The sequence below is a fragment of the Oncorhynchus clarkii genome, chromosome 8 (assembly GCF_045791955.1).
Source record: "Oncorhynchus clarkii lewisi isolate Uvic-CL-2024 chromosome 8, UVic_Ocla_1.0, whole genome shotgun sequence".
Lineage (NCBI taxonomy): Eukaryota > Metazoa > Chordata > Actinopteri > Salmoniformes > Salmonidae > Oncorhynchus > Oncorhynchus clarkii.
In genome coordinates, this window is record NC_092154.1 from 21,450,346 (window position 1) to 21,472,417 (window position 22,072).

A 22,072-nucleotide genomic window follows, 5' to 3' on the forward strand; every position below is an offset into this window, starting at 1 on the left:
GATCTATCGTAAAGCTTAAAGCTGTGCATTCCATTTTACAGTAGTGTGCCCTTGTATGCATTCATCAAAACCAAAAGAACCTGAAAGTGAGCCAGCGGAGGAAAAAGGTATTGGTATACCGCTAATAGATCAATATCATGCATGGTTGTGGAGAAGTGAGAGCTGTTCATTACCAACCCCTTCATATCTTTACCACCCTTTTGGCTGACCTTATTTCTGTGAGTAGGGCTGTGTTCCCGTATGGGTCAAATGTATTTGTATAGGACAACTATTGGAGTGATTCTTTCTGCTTAATATAGCCTTGAATGTAGAACTGGCTGACATAAAAGTGTCTTATGACTTTTAGAGGATGCCTACATGTAGTAGACTTAACACCTTTTTCTGCTTCTGACTTATTGGGCTATTGGCAACACTTAAAACGTTGGTTTAATGATATCAGTGTTATAAGTTCCATTTATGGCTTAAATGTTATTGTAGACATACTAACTATCAAGTAATCCAAAGTCCATTGCTACAACTTGACCCATATGTGCTGCAGGGTTGCAGTGTTTCCACCAAACATAGGTTAATAAAAGTTCAGTAGTGAGTAACTCCCCAGTAACTCAATTTTGACTTATGGTTTGCGTTTCTTTGGTTTTGCTTCTCAAAGTCGCCATCTAGTGGAGAAGTTTAGATAAGCCATGCATTAGGGTGCGATTCTCTAATGGCTGGTATATATCTGTGTCATATGTAGCTAAACATGTCAAGAGGAAAGTAGCCAAGCAAGGTATGTTAGAGTCACTTTATCCTTCATGTGGTTAGGAATAGCAGCACAGTAGTGCATCGCTTCATGCTCCCCAAGGAGGGCGTTGGTTGCTGTTGAAGTAAGAGCTTATATAGAAGTAGAGGAATGAAAAGCCCTTAACAGGCCCTAAACAGCACTAAGGCACTCTTAATGTGTAACTGCACCATATAGAAAGTACCGTAAACTGTGGTAATCCATGTATACTGCTGGGCCAGTGATGATGTTCTCACTTTTGTTGCCTGCTGTATATTTATAGAAGCAGCTATTCTATTAACATAACCATCTTAATTGCAATTTTGGAGAAAATGCTAAGTGGAAGTTTTCAGATAAAGTGTGGTTTGGTGTATTACCATGTTTGTAACTGGGAGCATGTGGAGACCTTAGAGAGCATGGCTGTATTGAACCTTGCCTCAATAGGCATAATACTGGCCCCTGCTGTTTGAAAAGGGGGCAAATCTACATTGGTAACAGATATAGAGCCCTCAAATGCAACTCTGGACCTTGAAGCCAGTTCCACTGCATTCATTGTTCCTCTCTAATCAGAGACTGATTTAGACCTGGGACACCAGGTGGGTGCAATTCATTTAATTACCAGGTAGAACAGAAAACGAGCAGGCTTCAGACCTCGTAGGGTAATAATTGAATGCACCTGATATAGAGTATGTATCCTACATCTATACATCTCTATACAATGTGTCAATGTGTTTTCTATTTGATAGCTCTATGCTAGATATGCACATGACATGAGCATTGCATGATACAGTATGCACTCTGAGTTGTTGACTTTGTAGTGTCTCAAGCATGGTGTAAGAGAAAAGGTTTAGGCAATCAAAATGAACACTGGTCTGTAACAATTTCATATTAGATGAGTCTGAGAGTATTTTAAAATGAACTAATAATATACATTTACATATACAACTTCCTGACTTGTTTGACCATAACCGTTTCCTCATCCACAGCTAAAAAGGCCACTCCTGACCGGAAGAGTATGTGTTGTGAAGCTGATATTTCATGTTGCTTTGAATATAGCTTTGAAAGTAGCTTAGAGCCTAGAGAGGTTTGATGAACCAATTCAATCTTAGTGCAAAGCTGTTCATCTTTAAAGGGGTAGAATCTTTAATTCACTTCCAGTTTGATCAGAAATCTTTTTAAAGATGAAACAGAGATTGAATTGTAGATTCTTGATGGTTTATCCGCTTCACCGTTTAGCCACATTTGTCAGAAGTAGTTAGCTGTACAGTATGATTATGCCAATTATAATCTTAGCTATTGCAATTTTCAAACATTTGACATTTTCAGTAATTTTTCTGTAATATGGTGTTATTTTAAAACAGCTATACATTCAAATCAAATGAAAATCAAATCAAATGTTATTGGTCACATACACATGGTTAGCAGATGTTAATGCGAGTGTAGCGAACAGTGTAGTTCCGACAGTGTAGTAATATCTAACAAGTAATCTAACAATTCCACAACAACTACCTAATCACACACATCTAAAGGGGTGGGATAAGATTATGTACATATAAATATATGGATGAGCGATGACCGAGAGACATAGGCAAGATGCAATAGATGGTATAAAATACAGTAAATACATATGAGATGAGTATGTATGATATGTATTAAAGTGGCATTATTAAAGTGACTAGTGATCCATTTATTAAAGTGGCCAATGATTCCTGAACGTGTTCTCTAAAAGTTTGGCATTCAGCTTTGGCATACAACTACAGCACTAAGCAAGAATGTGTATACAATGTTCTCTTGTGTCATGTATTCTGTGTTCATTTTCAGAGGCCCCTAAAAAGGAACCAGCGGTGAGAACTAAGAGAGGTACTGTTGGAAAACACTGTATTTTCTGTACATTTACTGTGTATTTCACTGTTGATAATACATCATATTAGGTAATGCAGAAACATGCTGAAGGTAGTAGTTGCTCTTTTTATCAATCTTATTGATATACAATCATATTGTTCTGTGATTTTTTTTCTATTATAAAGAACGAGACATGTGCAAGCCAGTTGAGAACACAAAAAGGAGAGGTAGGACTAATCTTCCTTTTCAGCTTATTATCACATCTCTGAAAGACAAATGTTTCATCTTGAGGAGATGGTTGCAATTTTTTAATATTTCTTTAAGTTGAATGGCAAGTACAGTACAAGTTGAATGGCAATAGCCTACTATATTGTTTGTATTTGAAATGAAGAACAGATTTACACACAAGTGAAATGCTGTTTGCAAGTTATTTGAATAAAACAAAACGCAACAATGAAGAAATGAAAATATTCTAAGATTGCTTTGCCCCTTTGAATGTGTGGTTGAACATCTCTCTGTAACTCCTCTAACAATGTCATTGAACCAGAGGTTGCAAGGCAATTGGAGTTGGAAGAGGCGATCAGAAAGAGAGGTACAGTATTTTTAAATACAGTACAGGCCCACGTTGAATGACTTATATATGTATAAAGGATATATAAACTATATATTCAATGATTTGTCAATGCCCCTGAGCAGTACAGTGCAGAACAGTACAGACTTCGATGTAGTTTGATGGATACAGAACAAAATACTCAGTCATAAAAGGCATTATTTTCCCAGTGTCTTACAATTCATGAAAAGACACACATAGCACTCGCTGCTTAAAGAAAGTAAATCGTCCGGTTTTAAACTGCCCAGTTTTATTGAATTCAAATCAGTCAAATATGTGTGGAGATCACCCTCTTCTCCTCAGTTCTCCTAGTAGGGAGAGTAAGGTCTGTAGAGTGGCTGAGGTGGAAAAATACTTCAAAGTCACCTATCAGATGTAACCCCGCTGTGCCATTCCCTTTCCCTCCTTAGAACTCAGACTTAAAAAGGAAGAGAAGGAGAAGTCCACAAAGAAAGGTAACTCAGTCATGCATTAATTAAAGCTTTTTTTTAAGAGTCAGAGTCTGTACCAGGACTTGTGTCATGTTTGTCCAACACCTCACATCTTTATTTCTGTCCTCTTTTTATCATTTTATCAGATTCTCAACATGTGGATGCGGGGGTACCTGCACCTGCACCAGGTAAATGTGTCTTCTTCATGGTACCGTTCAGATAGTACTGTCTCATCTTAGGACACATGGCAATACGAGGGAACATCCAGTAGACAAGAATCAGACCACATTTTGAGTATGTTGTCTTTCTATCATGTACATTGAAACACTATTTCAAGCAACATATTATTCAATACATTGACATTTCATAGCATGCATGTTCTGTATGAATGTGTGATGTTGTATGTTGTAGTTCCCACCTGTCAACCCACACCAGTCTACTGGCCATCATCACCTCCTGGCTGGTATCGTAAGTATGCACTAACGCTCTGAAGCACCTCCTAAATATACTGTATAACAATAGTAATAATAATAATAACTTTATTATTTGCTTCATACATATTCATATCAGTGGTAATTGTTGTTCTGTATACTGCATGTCACTCTTCTATTACAGTAATAATACCATCCTTAATACATTCCTTAATATGTCCTGTATAAGTCTACTATAATACGTTGTGTGTATGTTCCGTATATGTCCTGTCTATGTCTACTATAATACGTTGTGTGTATGTTCCGTATATGTCCTGTATATATCCAGTATAATATGTCCTGTATATATCCTGTATATGTCCAGTATAATATGTCCTGTATATATCCTGTATATATCCAGTATAATATGTCCTGTATATATCCTGTATATGTCCAGTATAATATGTCCTGTATATATCCTGTATATATCCAGTATAATATGTCCTGTATATATCCTGTATATATCCAGTATAATATGTCCTGTATATATCCTGTATATGTCCAGTAAAATATGTCCTGTATATGTTCTGTATTTTATGTCCTGTATATATCCTGCATTTGTCCAGTAAAATATGTCCTGTATATATCCTGTATATGTCCAGTATAAAATGTCCTTTAAATATCCTGCATTTGTCCAGTAAAATATGTCCTGTATATGTTCTGTATAATTTCTCCTGATTATGTTCTGTATATGTCCAGTGTAATATGTCCTGTATATGTTCTGTATAATTTCTCCTGATTATGTTCTGTATATGTCCAGTGTAATATGTCCTGTATATGTTCTGTATAATTTATCCTGATTATGTTCTGTATATGTCCAGTATATTATGTCCAGTATAATACGTCCTGTATATTATGTCCTGTATATATCCTGTATTTGTCCAGTATAATATGTCCTGTATATGTTCTGTATAATTTCTCCTGATTATGTTCTGTATATGTCCAGTGTAATATGTCCTGTAAATATCCTGTATATGTTCCGTATAATATGTCCTGTATATGTCCAGTATATTTCCAGTATATTATGTCCTGTATATGTCCAGTATAATATATCCTATATAGTATATCCAGTATAATATATCCTGTATATTTCCAGTATAATATGTCCTGTATATGTCCAGTATATTATGTCCAGTATATGTCCAGTATAATATGTCCTGTATATGTCCAGTATAATATGTCCAGTATATTATGTCCAGTATATGTCCAGTATAATATGTCCAGTATAATATGTCCAGTATAATATGTCCAGTATAATATGTCCAGTGTAATATGTCCAGTATAATATGTCCAGTATAATATGTCCAGTATAATATGTCCAGTATAATATGTCCAGTATAATATGTCCAGTATAATATGTCCTGTATATGTCCAGTATAATATGTCCAGTATAATATGTCCAGTGTAATATGTCCAGTATAATATGTCCAGTATAATATGTCCTGTATATGTCCAGTATAATATGTCCAGTATAATATGTCCAGTATAATATGTCCTGTATATGTCCAGTATAATATGTCCAGTATAATATGTCCAGTATAATATGTCCAGTATAATATGTCCAGTATAATATGTCCTGTATATGTCCAGTATAATATGTCCAGTATAATATGTCCAGTATAATATGTCCAGTATAATATGTCCAGTATAATATGTCCAGTATAATATGTCCAGTATAATATGTCCTGTATATGTCCAGTATAATATGTCCAGTATAATATGTCCAGTATAATATGTCCTGTATATGTCCAGTATAATATGTCCTGTATATGTCCAGTATAATATGTCCAGTATAATATGTCCAGTATAATATGTCCTGTATATGTCCAGTATAATATGTCCAGTATAATATGTCCAGTATAATATGTCCTGTATATGTCCAGTATAATATGTCCAGTATAATATGTCCAGTATAATATGTCCTGTATATGTCCAGTATAATATGTCCTGTATGTGTCCAGTATAATATGTCCAGTATAATATGTCCAGTATAATATGTCCTGTATATGTCCAGTATAATATGTCCAGTATAATATGTCCAGTATAATATGTCCAGTATAATATGTCCAGTATAATATGTCCTGTATATGTCCAGTATAATATGTCCTGTATATGTCCAGTATAATATGTCCAGTATAATATGTCCAGTATAATATGTCCTGTATATGTCCAGTATAATATGTCCAGTATAATATGTCCAGTATAATATGTCCAGTGTAATATGTCCAGTATAATATGTCCTGTATATATCCTGTATATGTCCAGTATAAAATGTCCTTTAAATATCCTGCATTTGTCCAGTAAAATATGTCCTGTATATGTTCTATATAATTTCTCCTGATTATGTTCTGTATATGTCCAGTGTAATATGTCCTGTATATGTTCTGTATAATTTCTCCTGATTATGTTCTGTATATGTCCAGTATATTATGTCCAGTATAATACGTCCTGTATATTATGTCCTGTATATATCCTGTATTTGTCCAGTATAATATGTCCTGTATATGTTCTGTATAATTTCTCCTGATTATGTTCTGTATATGTCCAGTGTAATATGTCCTGTAAATATCCTGTATATGTTCCGTATAATATGTCCTGTCCGGCGCCGACAGAGATGGCCGCCTTGCTTCGCGTTCCTAGGAAACTATGCAGTTTTTTGTTTTTTTACGTGTTATTTCTTACATTAGTACCCCAGGTCATCTTAGGTTTCATTACATACAGTCGAGAAGAACTACTGAATATAAGATCAGCATCAACTCACCATCAGTACGACCAAGAATATGTTTTTCGCGACGCGGATCCTGTGTTCTGCCTTACAAACAGGACAACGGAGTGGATCCTATGCAGCGACCCAAAAAACGACTCCGAAAGAGAGGGAAACGAGGCGGTCTTCTGGTCAGACTCCGGAGACGGGCACAGCGCGCACCACTCCCTAGCATTCTTCTTGCCAATGTCCAGTCTCTTGACAACAAGGTTGATGAAATCCGAGCAAGGGTAGCATTCCAGAGGGACATCAGAGACTGTAACGTTCTTTGCTTCACGGAAACGTGGCTTACTGGAGAGACGCTATCCGAAGCGGTGCAGCCAACAGGTTTCTCCACGCATCGCGCAGACAGGAAAAAACATCTTTCTGGTAAAAAGAGGGGCGGGGGCGTATGCCTTATGACTAACGTGACATGGTGTGATGAAAGAAACATACAGGAACTCAAATCCTTCTGTTCACCTGATTTAGAATTCCTCACAATCAAATGTAGACCGCATTATCTACCAAGAGAATTCTCTTCGATTATAATCACAGCCGTATATATCCCCCCCCAAGCAGACACATCGATGGCTCTGAACGAACTTTATTTAACTCTCTGCAAACTGGAAACAATTTATCCGGAGGCTGCATTCATTGTAGCTGGGGATTTTAACAAGGCTAATCTGAAAACAAGACTCCCCAAATTTTATCAGCATATCGATTGCGCAACCAGGGGAGGAAAGACCTTGGACCATTGTTACTCTAACTTCCGCGACGCATATAAGGCCCTGCCCCGCCCCCCTTTCGGAAAAGCTGACCACGACTCCATTTTGTTGATCCCTGCCTACAGACAGAAACTAAAACAAGAGGCTCCCACGCTGAGGTCTGTCCAACGCTGGTCCGACCACTCCAAGACTGCTTCCATCACGTGGACTGGGAGATGTTTCGTATTGCGTCAGATAACAACATTGACGAATACGCTGATTCGGTGTGCGAGTTCATTAGAACGTGCGTTGAAGATGTCGTTCCCATAGCAACGATTAAAACATTCCCTAACCAGAAACCGTGGATTGATGGCAGCATTCGTGTGAAACTGAAAGCGCGAACCACTGCTTTTAATCAGGGCAAGGTGTCTGGTAACATGACCGAATACAAACAGTGCAGCTATTCCCTCCGCAAGGCTATCAAACAAGCTAAGCGCCAGTACAGAGACAAAGTAGAATCTCAATTCAACGGCTCAGACACAAGAGGCATGTGGCAGGGTCTACAGTCAATCACGGACTACAGGAAGAAACCCAGCCCAGTCACGGACCAGGATGTCTTGCTCCCAGGCAGACTAAATAACTTTTTTGCCCGCTTTGAGGACAATACAGTGCCACTGACACGGCCTGCAACGAAAACATGCGGTCTCTCCTTCACTGCAGCCGAGGTGAGTAAGACATTTAAACGTGTTAACCCTCGCAAGGCTGCAGGCCCAGATGGCATCCCCAGCCGCGCCCTCAGAGCATGCGCAGACCAGCTGGCCGGTGTGTTTACGGACATATTCAATCAATCCCTATACCAGTCTGCTGTTCCCACATGCTTCAAGAGGGCCACCATTGTTCCTGTTCCCAAGAAAGCTAAGGTAACTGAGCTAAATGACTACCGCCCCGTAGCACTCACATCCGTCATCATGAAGTGCTTTGAGAGACTAGTCAAGGACCATATCACCTCCACCCTACCTGACACCCTAGACCCACTCCAATTTGCTTACCGCCCAAATAGGTCCACAGACGATGCAATCTCAACCACACTGCACACTGCCCTAACCCATCTGGACAAGAGGAATACCTATGTGAGAATGCTGTTCATCGACTACAGCTCGGCATTCAACACCATAGTACCCTCCAAGCTCGTCATCAAGCTCGAGACCCTGGGTCTCGACCCCGCCCTGTGCAACTGGGTACTGGACTTCCTGACGGGCCGCCCCCAGGTGGTGAGGGTAGGCAACAACATCTCCTCCCCGCTGATCCTCAACACTGGGGCCCCACAAGGTTGCGTTCTGAGCCCTCTCCTGTACTCCCTGTTCACCCACGACTGCGTGGCCACGCACGCCTCCAACTCAATCATCAAGTTTGCGGACGACACAACAGTGGTAGGCTTGATTACCAACAACGATGAGACGGCCTACAGGGAGGAGGTGAGGGCCCTCGGAGTGTGGTGTCAGGAAAACAACCTCACACTCAACGTCAACAAAACTAAGGAGATGATTGTGGACTTCAGGAAACAGCAGAGGGAACACCCCCCTATCCACATCGATGGAACTGTAGTGCAGAGGGTAGCAAGTTTTAAGTTCCTCGGCATACACATCACAGACAAACTGAATTGGTCCACTCACACAGACAGCATCGTGAAGAAGGCGCAGCAGCGCCTCTTCAACCTCAGGAGGCTGAAGAAATTCGGCTTGTCACCAAAAGCACTCACAAACTTCTACAGATGCACAATCGAGAGCATCCTGGCGGGCTGTATCACCGCCTGGTATGGCAACTGCACCGCCCTCAACCGTAAGGCTCTCCAGAGGGTAGTGAGGTCTGCACAACGCATCACCGGGGGCAAACTACCTGCCCTCCAGGACACCTACACCACCCGATGTCACAGGAAGGCCATAAAGATCATCAAGGACATCAACCACCCGAGCCACTGCCTGTTCACCCCGCTATCATCCAGAAGGCGAGGTCAGTACAGGTGCATCAAAGCTGGGACCGAGAGACTGAAAAACAGCTTCTATCTCAAGGCCATCAGACTGTTAAACAGCCACCACTAACACTGAGTGGCTGCTGCCAACACACTGACACTGACTCAACTCCAGCCACTTTAATAATGGGAATTGATGGGAAATGATGTAAATATATCACTAGCCACTTTAAACAATGCTACCTTATATAAATGTTACTTACCCTACATTATTCATCTCATATGCATACGTATATACTGTACTCTATATCATCGACGGTATCCTTATGTAATACATGTATCACTAGCCACTTTATACTATACTATGCCACTTTGTTTACATACTCATCTCATTTGTACATACTGTACCCGATACCATCTACTGTATCTTGCCTATGCTGCTCTGTACCATCACTCATTCATATATCCTTATGTACATATTCTTTATCCCCTTACACTGTGTACAAGACAGTAGTTTTGGAATTGTTAGTTAGATTACTTGTTATTACTGCATTGTCGGAACTAGAAGCACAAGCATTTCGCTACACTCGCATTAACATCTGCTAACCATGTGTATGTGACAAATAAAATTTGATTTGATTTGATTTAAATGTCCAGTATATTTCCAGTATATTATGTCCTGTATATGTCCAGTATAATATATCCTATATAGTATATCCAGTATAATATATCCTGTATATTTCCAGTATAATATGTCCTGTATATGTCCAGTATATTATGTCCAGTATAATACGTCCTGTATATTATGTCCTGTATATATCCTGTATTTGTCCAGTATAATATGTCCTGTATATGTTCTGTATAATTTCTCCTGTTTATGTTCTGTATATGTCCAGTGTAATATGTCCTGTAAATATCCTGTATATGTTCCGTATAATATGTCCAGTATAATATATCCTGTATATTTCCAGTATAATATTTCCTGTATATGTCCAGTATAATATGTCCAGTATAATATGTCCAGTATAATATATTCTGTATATGTCCAGTATTATATGTCCTGTATATGTCCAGTATATTATGTCCAGTATAATACGTCCTGTATATTATGTCTACTATAATATGTCTTGTATATGTCCAGTATAATATGTCCAGTATTATATGTCCAGTATATTATGTCCTGTATATATCCTGTATTTGTCCAGTATAATATGTCCTGTATATGTCCAGTGTAATATGTCCTGTATATGTCCAGTATAATATGTCCAGTATAATATGTCCAGTATAATATGTCCTGTATATGTCCAGTATAATATGTCCTGTATGTGTCCAGTATAATATGTCCAGTATAATATGTCCAGTATAATATGTCCTGTATATGTCCAGCATAATATGTCCAGTATAATATGTCCAGTATAATATGTCCAGTATATGTCCAGTATAATATGTCCATTATAATATGTCCTGTATATGTCCAGTATAATATGTCCAGTATAATATGTCCAGTATAATATGTCCTGTATATGTCCAGTATAATATGTCCAGTATAATATGTCCAGTATAATATGTCCAGTATAATATGTCCAGTGTAATATGTCCAGTATAATATGTCCAGTATAATATGTCCAGTATAATATGTCCTGTATATGTCCAGTATAATATGTCCAGTATAATATGTCCAGTATAATATGTCCTGTATATGTCCAGTATAATATGTCCTGTATGTGTCCAGTATAATATGTCCAGTATAATATGTCCAGTATAATATGTCCTGTATATGTCCAGTATAATATGTCCAGTATAATATGTCCAGTATAATATGTCCAGTATAATATGTCCAGTATAATATGTCCTGTATATGTCCAGTATAATATGTCCAGTATAATATGTCCAGTATAATATGTCCTGTATATGTCCAGTATAATATGTCCTGTATGTGTCCAGTATAATATGTCCAGTATAATATGTCCAGTATAATATGTCCTGTATATGTCCAGTATAATATGTCCAGTATAATATGTCCAGTATAATATGTCCAGTATAATATGTTCAGTGTAATATGTCCAGTATAATATGTCCTGTATATGTCCAGTATAATATGTCCTGTATATGTCCAGTATAATATGTCCAGTATAATATGTCCAGTATAATATGTCCAGAATAATATGTCCAGTATAATATGTCCAGTATAATATGTCCAGTATATGTCCAGTATAATATGTCCAGTATAATATGTCCTGTATATGTCCAGTATAATATGTCCAGTATAATATGTCCAGTATAATATGTCCAGTATAATATGTCCAGTATAATATGTCCAGTGTAATATGTCCAGTATAATATGTCCTGTATATGTCCAGTATAATATGTCCTGTATGTGTCCAGTATAATATGTCCAGTATAATATGTCCAGTATATGTCCAGTATAATATGTCCAGTATAATATGTCCTGTATATGTCCAGTATAATATGTCCAGTATAATATGTCCAGTATAATATGTCCAGTGTAATATGTCCAGTATAATATGTCCAGTATAATATGTCCAGTATAATATGTCCTGTATATGTCCAGTATAATATGTCCTGTATGTGTCTAGTATAATATGTCCAGTATAATATGTCCAGTATAATATGTCCTGTATATGTCCAATATAATATGTCCAGTATAATATGTCCAGTGTAATATGTCCAGTATAATATGTCCAGTATAATATGTCCAGTATAATATGTCCTGTACGTGTCCAGTATAATATGTCCTGTATATGTCCAGTGTAATATGTCCTGTATATGTCCAGTATAATATGTCCAGTATAATATGTCCAGTATAATATGTCCTGTATATGTCCAGTATAATATGTCATGTATGTGTCCAGTATAATATGTCAAGTATAATATGTCCTGTATATGTCCAGTATAATATGTCCAGTATTATATGTCCAGTATATTATGTCCTGTATATATCCTGTATTTGTCCAGTATAATATGTCCTGTATATGTCCAGTGTAATATGTCCTGTATATGTCCAGTATTATATGTCCTGTATATGTCCAGTATAATATGTCCTGTATATGTCCAGTGTAATATGTCCTGTATATGTCCAGTATTATATGTCCTGTATATGTCCAGTATATTATGTCCAGTATAATACGTCCAGTATAATATGTCTACTATAATATGTCTTGTATATGTCCAGTATAATATGTCCAGTATATTATGTCCTGTATATATCCTGTATTTGTCCAGTATAATATGTCCTGTATATGTCCATTATAATATGTCCAGTATAATATATTCTGTATATGTTCAGTATTATATGTCCTGTATATGTCCAGTATATTATGTCCAGTATAATACGTCCAGTATAATATGTCTACTATAATATGTCTTGTATATGTCCAGTATAATATGTCCAGTATTATATGTCCAGTATATTATGTCCTGTATATATTCTGTATTTGTCCAGTATAATATGTCCTCTATATGTCCAGTATAATATGTCCTGTATATGTCCAGTATAATATGTCCAGTATAATATGTCCAGTATAATATGTCCTGTATATGTCCAGTATAATATGTCCTGTATGTGTCCAGTATAATATGTCCAGTATAATATGTCCTGTATATGTCCAGTATAATATGTCCTGTATATGTCCAGTATAATATGTCCAGTATTATATGTCCAGTATATTATGTCCTGTATATATCCTGTATTTGTCCAGTATAATATGTCCTGTATATGTCCAGTATAATATGTCCTGTATATGTCCAGTATAATATGTCCAGTATAATATGTCCAGTATAATATGTCCAGTCTAATATGTCCAGTATAATATGTCCAGTATAATATGTCCTGTATATGTCCAGTATAATATGTCCTGTATATGTCCAGTATAATATGTCCAGTATAATATGTCCAGTATTATATGTCCTGTATATGTCCAGTATAATATGTCCAGTATAATACGTCCAGTATAATATCTCTACTATAATATGTCCTGTATATGTCCAGTATAATATGTCCAGGTTAATATATCCTGTTTATGTCCAGTATAATATATCCTGTATATATATGTCCAGTATAATATGTCCTGTATATATCCAGTATAATATGTCCAGGTTAATATATCCTGTTTATGTCCAGTATAATATATCCTGTATATATATGTCCAGTATAATATATCCTGTTTATATCCAGTATAATATATCCTGTATATATATGTCCAGTATAATATATCCTGTATATGTCCAGTATAGTATGTCCTTCTCAAACTTGACTGAAAATAATCCATTTATCTTCCAGTGCATCACATATTCACAGACAATCCATTCCCACCTACAACTATGACAGGTATTTGGTATTATTTTAATTATTTCCAATTGGGTAATTAATTGCTAACATTAACACTATTTAAATGTGTCTGACATGTCTGCAGAGCTCTGTGTTGTAATTATGACCAGGAGTTCATCCTGAGCATATAACTAGACCAATAAAACCTCCGATCCCTAGTTACTAGGTTATCTACTTCACAGCCTTTTCCACACCCACCATTTACTGTACAGATTTAGGATCTTAATTTGAGCCAATGTTCTATAGCAGGAAAATAATATTGCAGTAACAGGAAATTAAAATTATTATATAGATTACAATTCATGTACATTTTTGTAAGGGTTGGTGCCTTTACATAAGGGAAAATCCACTCTGAAATTTCAAAGTGGAAATTGCAAACTTCAGAAGCCTTTTTTTAAACCAAAAAACAATAAACTACAAGTTTGAAATGTCCTTCATTGCAACAATGTTCTCCTGCAACAGGGTGATCAAATTAAGATTCTACATCTGTATGTCTTTATGTCCTTGTATAGGTTTCTAATTATTATCTCTTGGTAAACATTGATGTATTGTTAACAATAACCATTTTGAAAATACGAAAGATCTCCATCTTTAAGTTGCTCTGCCCAATGTCCCTTTATTGTTCTATTGTGTCAGTAGCTCCTCTAGTTACATTTCCCAGCAGTTTCCTGGTGTTTCTCACCGAAAAGGTATTGTGATTACAACTTAAAACAAACAGTAGACATATACTGTACATTTTCTAAATAAATATCAACAATATGCCCTATATTATTTAAAAATACATTCTGTCTTATTAATTACTTTTATAACTTGACCAAGCGTGCAATGAAAACACACTGTAATGGGAAGTTAATTGATCTGTCTTCCTGCTGTTTAACCTTATTTAACACACCTTGTTATTTTCCTTGTGGCTCAACACCTCAGCTACTTTTTTCTCCTTGTCATCAGATGCCATTTTAATTGGCTAATATGTTTGATTCACATGTTTTATCCAAATTTGCATTATACACGAATGTACAACTTTTTTCAGCATCTCCACTGCATATTCCAACAGCTCATCCAACTCAGTCATTTTATCAAGCTCCTCCAGCGTATCAAGTTTATCAAGCTCCTCCAGCTCAACCAGCAGCTCTAGTTCAACCAGCTGAACCAGCACCTGCACCAGCTACTCAACCAGCTGAACCAGCACCTGCACCAGCTACTCAACCAGCTGAACCAGCACCTGCACCAGCTACTCAACCAGCTGAACCAGCACCTGCACCAGCTACTCAACCAGCTGAACCAGCACCTGCACCAGCTGAACCAGCAACTCAACCAACTGAACCAGCACCAGCACCTGGACTTGCACCGACAACTCAACCAGCTTCATGGACTCAAGGTAGTTATTCTCTCAGAACTTAAGCTCTATCTTAGTTGGTAATATTTGAACAACAAGGTAATTTTCACTAAAGGGACAGAGTGCTTGCAAATCAAATGTATATTATAAAATAAAATATAATAACATTTATGTATATTGCTTTTCCACACAGATAGACATAATACTTTGTGAGGAAAACAGTAATCTTCTGTTCTCTCCATGTAACTGAAAATGCTCATATCTGATGCCCTATTTCGATTTATTGACCCTTGATACTGTACTTGAAAGGATACTCTTAACAGATGTTTTTTTGTCATTGAAGAACCACAGGCTCCCAAAGAAAAGCAGAAGGCTGGCACCATAAAGAAGGGTATGAACATATTGTATTGATTCAAAGGGATACACTCACATAACTTGTTCTTGTTTGATCTGAACACATTATTCTTAACCCTCAGTTCCAAAGGAAAAGACCAAGGCAGCTGCCCCAAAGAAGGGTAAGAGACTCTCTACATACCAAATCATCCTTCACACTTACTGAAAACATGTACTGAATATATACTGTTATGCAAATGCACTCAACAGTAAGGGTTTCAGTGTTAGAAGTTACCTAAGGTAAAGGTAATATAGCTGCTTAGAAGTGTTACACCAAAGCATACACACATCAATAAGATTTTCTACTGATATTTTGTCAATAATGTATTTTTTCCAGAGCCAGTGCCCCCTAAAGAAAAAGTTAAGAAGCAAGGTAACAATTTGTACAGTTGAACTGTATCATTACTTTCTGTATTTGAATACAGTTATTATATCTTGCCTTGTATTGTAGACGCTGTGGTGTCCAAAGAGAAGGTCAAACCAGCTGTTGTAAAGAAAGGTACAGATTTTGTAGTGCATTATTGATATCATACTGCATGCTTGACTTTTATTGGAAAATATTGAGCATGATGTTTTCATTCCAGAAGCTGTTGTCTCCAAAGAAAAGACAAAACCTACCACAATGAAGAAAGGTACTTTATTGCATGTTGTAATAATATCACACCTAACGTTAGCTAGCGAGCTAATGTTAGCTAGCTAATAGTATACTTTAACTTGAAATGTAAATGCACTCAACGGTAAGGGTTTCAGTGTTAGAAGTTACTTAAGGTAAAGGTAATATAGCTGCTTAGAAGTGTTACACCAAAGCATACACACATCAATAAGATTTTCTACTGATATTTTGTCAATAATGTATTTTTTCCAGAGCCAGTGCCCCCTAAAGAAAAAGTTAAGAAGCAAGGTAACAATTTGTACAGTTGAACTGCATCATTGCTTTCTGTATTTGAATACAGTTACATAGTTTATATCTCTTGCCTTGTATTCTAGACGCTATGGTGTCCAAAGAGAAGGTCAAACCAGCTGTTGTAAAGAAAGGTACAGATTTTGTAGTGCATTATTAATATCATACTGCATGCTTGACTTTTATTGAAAAATATTGAGCATTTGATGATGTTGTCATTCCAGAAGCTGTTGTCTCCAAAGAAAAGACAATACCTACCACAATGAAGAAAGGTACTTTATTGCATGTTGTAATAATATTACACCTAACATTAGCTAGCGAGCTAATGTTAGCTAGCTAATAGTATACTTTAACTTGAAATGAAAATTATTAATTGACAAAATTAAAAACGTGTAATATCTGAAAATGTAGCTAGCTAGACTATCTTGCCCGTATACATGGATGGACATTTCTCCCTCTCTGTCACAGATGACATGGTTGCCTTTAGTTTGAAAATGTAAGTCATGGTTGCCCTTAGTTTGAAGATGTAATTTGGAGACAGGTGTTTTATACAACAGCCTTCTGTGTTTTCTCTTTTTGACTCACTTTGCATATTTGCAATCAAACGGCAGATTGTATCTATATCCTTAGCTATCATTAACCAATTCCACCGGGAATTCTACTGATTTCAAAACAAGTCCGATTAAAAACTAAGCCATGAGGTCAAAGAGCTCCGAGATAGGATTGTGTCGAGGCACAGATCTGGGGAAGGGTACAAAAACATTTCTGCAGCATTGAACATCCCAAAGAACCCAGTGGCCTCCATCATTCTTAAATGGAAGAAGTTTGGAACCACCAAGACTCTTCCTAGAGCTGGCCGCCCAGCAAAACTGGTCAGGGAGGTAAGCAAGAACCTGATGATCACTCTGACAGAGCTCTAGAGTTCCTCTTTGGCGATGGGAGAACCTTCCAGAAGGACAACCATCTCAGCAGCACTCCACCAATCAGAGCTTTATGGTAGAGTGGCCAGACTGAAGCCACTCTTCAGTAAAAGGCACATGACAGTCGGCTTGGAGTATGCCAAAAGGCACCTAAAGACTCTCAGACCATGAGAAACAAGATTCTCTGGTCTGATGAAACCAAGATTGAACTCTTCGACGATGAATGCCAAGCGTCACGTCTGGAGGAAACCTGGCACCATCCCAACGGTGAAGTCTTTACAACTGGACTACCGACGTTATCTGCCCGAGGGAGTTATCCGTCTGGCTCCTCTGTCGCGACATTACCTGAACGCCCATCTTCGGTCCGCGAATCGTTTGCTGTCTTATCGGCTGCTATCTGAATAGACCTATCGGGAATTTTTTTTTTTTTTTTTTTTTCATTTTTTTTCTTGGGCCTCTATAACTATATATATTGTTTGTTTTTTTGCGAATTGGATTGATCCCCTCTACCACACGGAACCCCACTAATCCTACCGACGGAAACGCACGAGGTGGCTAAAAACAGACCTCCATCCTATGCTAGCTTGCTACCGATGGCCCGGCTAGCTGACTGAATCGCCGTGACCCCAACCAACCTCACTACTCACTGGACCCTTTTGAACACTCGACTAAGCATGCCTCTCCTTAATGTCAATATGCCTTATCCATTGCTGTTCTGGTTAGTGTTTATTGGCTTAGTTCACTGTAGAGCCTCTAGTCCTGCTCACTATACCTTATCCAACCTATTAGTTCCACCACCCACACATGCGATGACATCTCCTGGTTTCAATTATGTTTCTAGAGACAATATCTCTCTCATCATCACTCAATAGCTATGTTTACCGCCACTGTATTCACATCCTACCATACCTTTGTCTGTACATTATACCTTGAAGCTATTTTATCGCCCCCAGAAACCTCCTTTTACTCTCTGTTCCAGACGTTCTAGATGACCAATTCTTATTGCTTTTAGCCGTACCCTTATCCTACTCCTCTGTTCCTCTGGCGATGTAGAGGTGAATCCAGACCCTGCAGTGCCTAGCTCCACTCCTATTCCCCAGGCGCTCTCTTTTGATGACTTCTGTAACTGTAATAGCCTTGGTTTCATGCATGTTAACATTAGAAGCCTACACCCTAAGTTTGTTTTATTCACTGCTTTAGCACACTCTGCCAACCTGGATGTTCTAGCTGTGTCTGAATCCTGGCTTAGGAAGACCACCAAAAATTCTGAAATGTTCCTCCCAAACTACAACCTTTTCAGACAAGATAGAACTGCCAAAGGGGGCGGTGTTGCAATCTACTGCAAAGATAGCCTGCAGAGTTCTGTCCTACTATCCAGGTCGGTACCCAAACAATTTGAACTTCTACTTTTAAAAATCCACCTCTCTAAAAACAAGTCTCTCACCATTGTTGCCTGCAATAGACCACCCTCTGCCCCCAGCTGTGCTCTGGACACCATATGTGAACTGATTGCCCCCCATCTGTCTTCAGAGCTCGTGCTGCTAGGCGACCTAAACTGGAACATGCTTAACACCCCAGCCATCCTACAATCTAAGCTTGATGCCCTCAATCTCACACAAATTATCAATGAACCTACCAGGTATCTCCCCAAAGCCTTAAACACGCGCACCCTCATAGATATCATCCTAACCAACTTGCCCTCTAAATACACCTCTGCTGTCTTCAACCAAGATCTCAGCGATCACTGCCTCATTGCCTGCATCCGTAATGGGTCAGAGGTCAAACGACCTCCACTCATCACTGTCAAACGTTCCCTGAAACACTTCAGCGAGCAGGCCTTTCAAATCGACCTGGCCGGGGTATCCTGGAAGGATATTGATCTCATCCCGTCAGTAGAGGATGCCTGCTTTTTTTTTTAAATGCCTTCCTAACCATCTTAAATAAGCATGCCCCATTCAAGAAATTTAGAATCAGGAACAGATATAGCCCTTAGGTTCTCCCCAGACCTGACTGCCCTTAACCAACACAAAAACATCCTATGGCGTTCTGCATTAGCATCGAACAGCCCCCGTGATATGCAGCTGTTCAGGGAAGCTAGAAACCATTATACACAGGCAGTTAGAAAAGCCAAGGCTAGCTTTTTCAAGCAGAAATTTGCTTCCTGCAACACTAACTCAAAAAAGTTCTGGGACACTGTAAAGACCATGGAGAATAAGAACACCTCCTCCCAGCTGCCCACTGCACTGAAGATAGGAAACACTGTCACCACTGATAAATCCACTATAATTGAGAATTTCAATAAGCATTTCTCTACGGCTGGCCATGCTTTCCACCTGGCTACCCCTACCCCGGTCAACAGCACTGCACCCCCCACAGCAACTCGCCCAAGCCTTCCCCATTTCTCCTTCTCCCAAATCCAGTCAGCTGATGTTCTGAAAGAGCTGCAAAATCTGGACCCCTACAAATCAGCCGGGCTAGACAATCTGGACCCTTTCTTTCTAAAATTATCTGCCAAAATTGTTGCCACCCCTATTACTAGCCTGTTCAACCTCTCTTTCGTGTCATCTGAGATTCCCAAAGATTGGAAAGCAGCTGCGGTCTTCCCCCCTCAGAGGGGGGGACACTCTTGACCCAAACTGCTACAGACCTATATCTATCCTACCCTGCCTTTCTAAGGTCTTCGAAAGCCAAGTCAACAAACAGATTACCGACCATTTCGAATCTCACCATACCTTCTCTGCTATGCAATCTGGTTTCAGAGCTGGTCATGGGTGCACCTCAGCCATGCTCAAGGTCCTAAACGATATCTTAACCGCCATCGATAAGAAACATTACTGTGCAGCCGTATTCATTGATCTGGCCAAGGCTTTCGATTCTGTCAATCATCACATCCTCATCGGCAGACTCGACAGCCTTGGTTTCTGAAATGATTGCCTCGCCTGGTTCACCAACTACTTCTCTGATAGAGTTCAGTGTGTCAAATCGGAGGGTCTGCTGTCCGGACCTCTGGCAGTCTCTATGGGGGTGCCACAGGGTTCAATTCTTGGACCGACTCTCTTCTCTGTATACATCAATGATGTCGCTCTTGCTGCTGGTGAGTCTTTGATCCACCTCTACGCAGACGACACCATTCTGTATACTTCTGGCCCTTCTTTGGACACTGTGTTAACAACCCTCCAGGCAAGCTTCAATGCCATACAACTCTCCTTCCGTGGCCTCCAATTGCTCTTAAATACAACTAAAACTAAATGCATGCTCTTCAACCGATCGCTGCCTGCACCTGCCCGCCTGTCCAACATCACTACTCTGGACGGCTCTGACTTAGAATACGTGGACCATTACAAATACCTAGGTGTCTGGTTAGACTGTAAACTCTCCTTCCAGACCCACATCAAACATCTCCAATCCAAAGTTAAATCTAAAATTGGCTTCCTATTTCGCAACAAAGCATCCTTCACTCATGCTGCCAAACATACCCTTGTAAAGCTGACCATCCTACCAATCCTCAACTTCAGCGATGTCATTTACAAAATAGCCTCCAATACCCTACTCAACAAATTGGATGCAGTCTATCACAGTGCAATCCGTTTTGTCACCAAAGCCCCATATACTAACCACCATTGCGACCTGTACGCTCTCGTTGGCTGGCCCTCGCTTCATACTCATCGCCAAACCCACGGGCTCCATGTCATCTAGAAGACCCTGCTAGGTAAAGTCCCCCCTTATCTCAGCTCGCTGGTCACCATAACATCACCCACCTGTAGCACGCACTCCAGCAGGTATATCTCTCTGGTCACCCCCAAAACCAATTATTTCTTTGGCCGCCTCTCCTTCCAGTTCTCTGCTGCCAATGACTGGAACGAACTACAAAAATCTCTGAAACTGGAAACACTTATCTCCCTCACTAGCTTTGACTTCTTGATTCTACTTGAGACGCATATGTCTCAAGTAGGCACCTGGAAATGCAAATGCGCTACGCTAAATGCTAAATGTACTCGTTAAAACTCAAACCTTGATCAAAATTCACAAGCAGGGTATTGAATTAAAGCTACACTCGTTGTGAACCTAGCCAACAAGTCAGATTTTTAAAATGCTTTTCGGCGAAAGCATGAGAAGCTATTATCTGATAGCATGCAACACCTCAAAATGCCTGAATGCGACGTAAACAAAGACTTTGCTTATCCGGCGCAACACAAAACGCAGAAATAAAATATAAAACATTCATTACCTTTGACGAGCTTCTTTCTTGGCACTCCTATATGCCCCATAAACATCACTATTGGTTCTTTTTTTTTGTTTAAATCGGTCCATATATACCCAAAATAGCTTTCTATGGAAGCTGTGTCATTCAGAAAAAAACATTGTTTTTAAACGCTGCGTCATTTTTTTAAATTAAAAAAGTCGACGATAAACTTTCACAAAACACTTCGAAATCCTTTTGTAATCCAACTTTAGGTATTAGTAAACGTTTATAATCTATCAAAATGATTACAGGTCGATGTATATTCAATAGCTCCTCGTCTGCAAATCAATGGCTGCCATTGTCCACATTCACAGCATCCTGGTGGAGACTGGAAGAAACGGAATCCAGATAGTTGGATTTTCCAACAAAAAATTCAATTGAAAATGACGACAATGGCGACATCGT

General features: G+C 38.6%; 1 protein-coding gene across 1 annotated transcript in view; it reads left to right on the plus strand.

Annotated features, from left to right (window-relative positions):
• LOC139415096 (microtubule-associated protein futsch-like) overlaps window positions 1-22,072 on the plus strand; it is a 95,749-nt gene that overhangs the window by 37,282 nt on the left and 36,395 nt on the right. Inside the window, exons 12-29 of the mRNA XM_071162908.1 lie at window positions 42-107; window positions 734-766; window positions 2,579-2,617; window positions 2,785-2,826; window positions 3,147-3,191; window positions 3,620-3,664; window positions 3,787-3,828; window positions 4,052-4,108; window positions 13,827-13,874; window positions 14,929-15,252; window positions 15,554-15,601; window positions 15,687-15,725; window positions 15,941-15,976; window positions 16,055-16,102; window positions 16,188-16,235; window positions 16,469-16,504; window positions 16,591-16,638; window positions 16,729-16,776. Coding sequence (XP_071019009.1) covers window positions 42-107; window positions 734-766; window positions 2,579-2,617; window positions 2,785-2,826; window positions 3,147-3,191; window positions 3,620-3,664; window positions 3,787-3,828; window positions 4,052-4,108; window positions 13,827-13,874; window positions 14,929-15,252; window positions 15,554-15,601; window positions 15,687-15,725; window positions 15,941-15,976; window positions 16,055-16,102; window positions 16,188-16,235; window positions 16,469-16,504; window positions 16,591-16,638; window positions 16,729-16,776 — 1,092 coding nt within the window. The remainder of the gene's footprint in view (window positions 1-41; window positions 108-733; window positions 767-2,578; window positions 2,618-2,784; window positions 2,827-3,146; window positions 3,192-3,619; window positions 3,665-3,786; window positions 3,829-4,051; window positions 4,109-13,826; window positions 13,875-14,928; window positions 15,253-15,553; window positions 15,602-15,686; window positions 15,726-15,940; window positions 15,977-16,054; window positions 16,103-16,187; window positions 16,236-16,468; window positions 16,505-16,590; window positions 16,639-16,728; window positions 16,777-22,072) is intronic.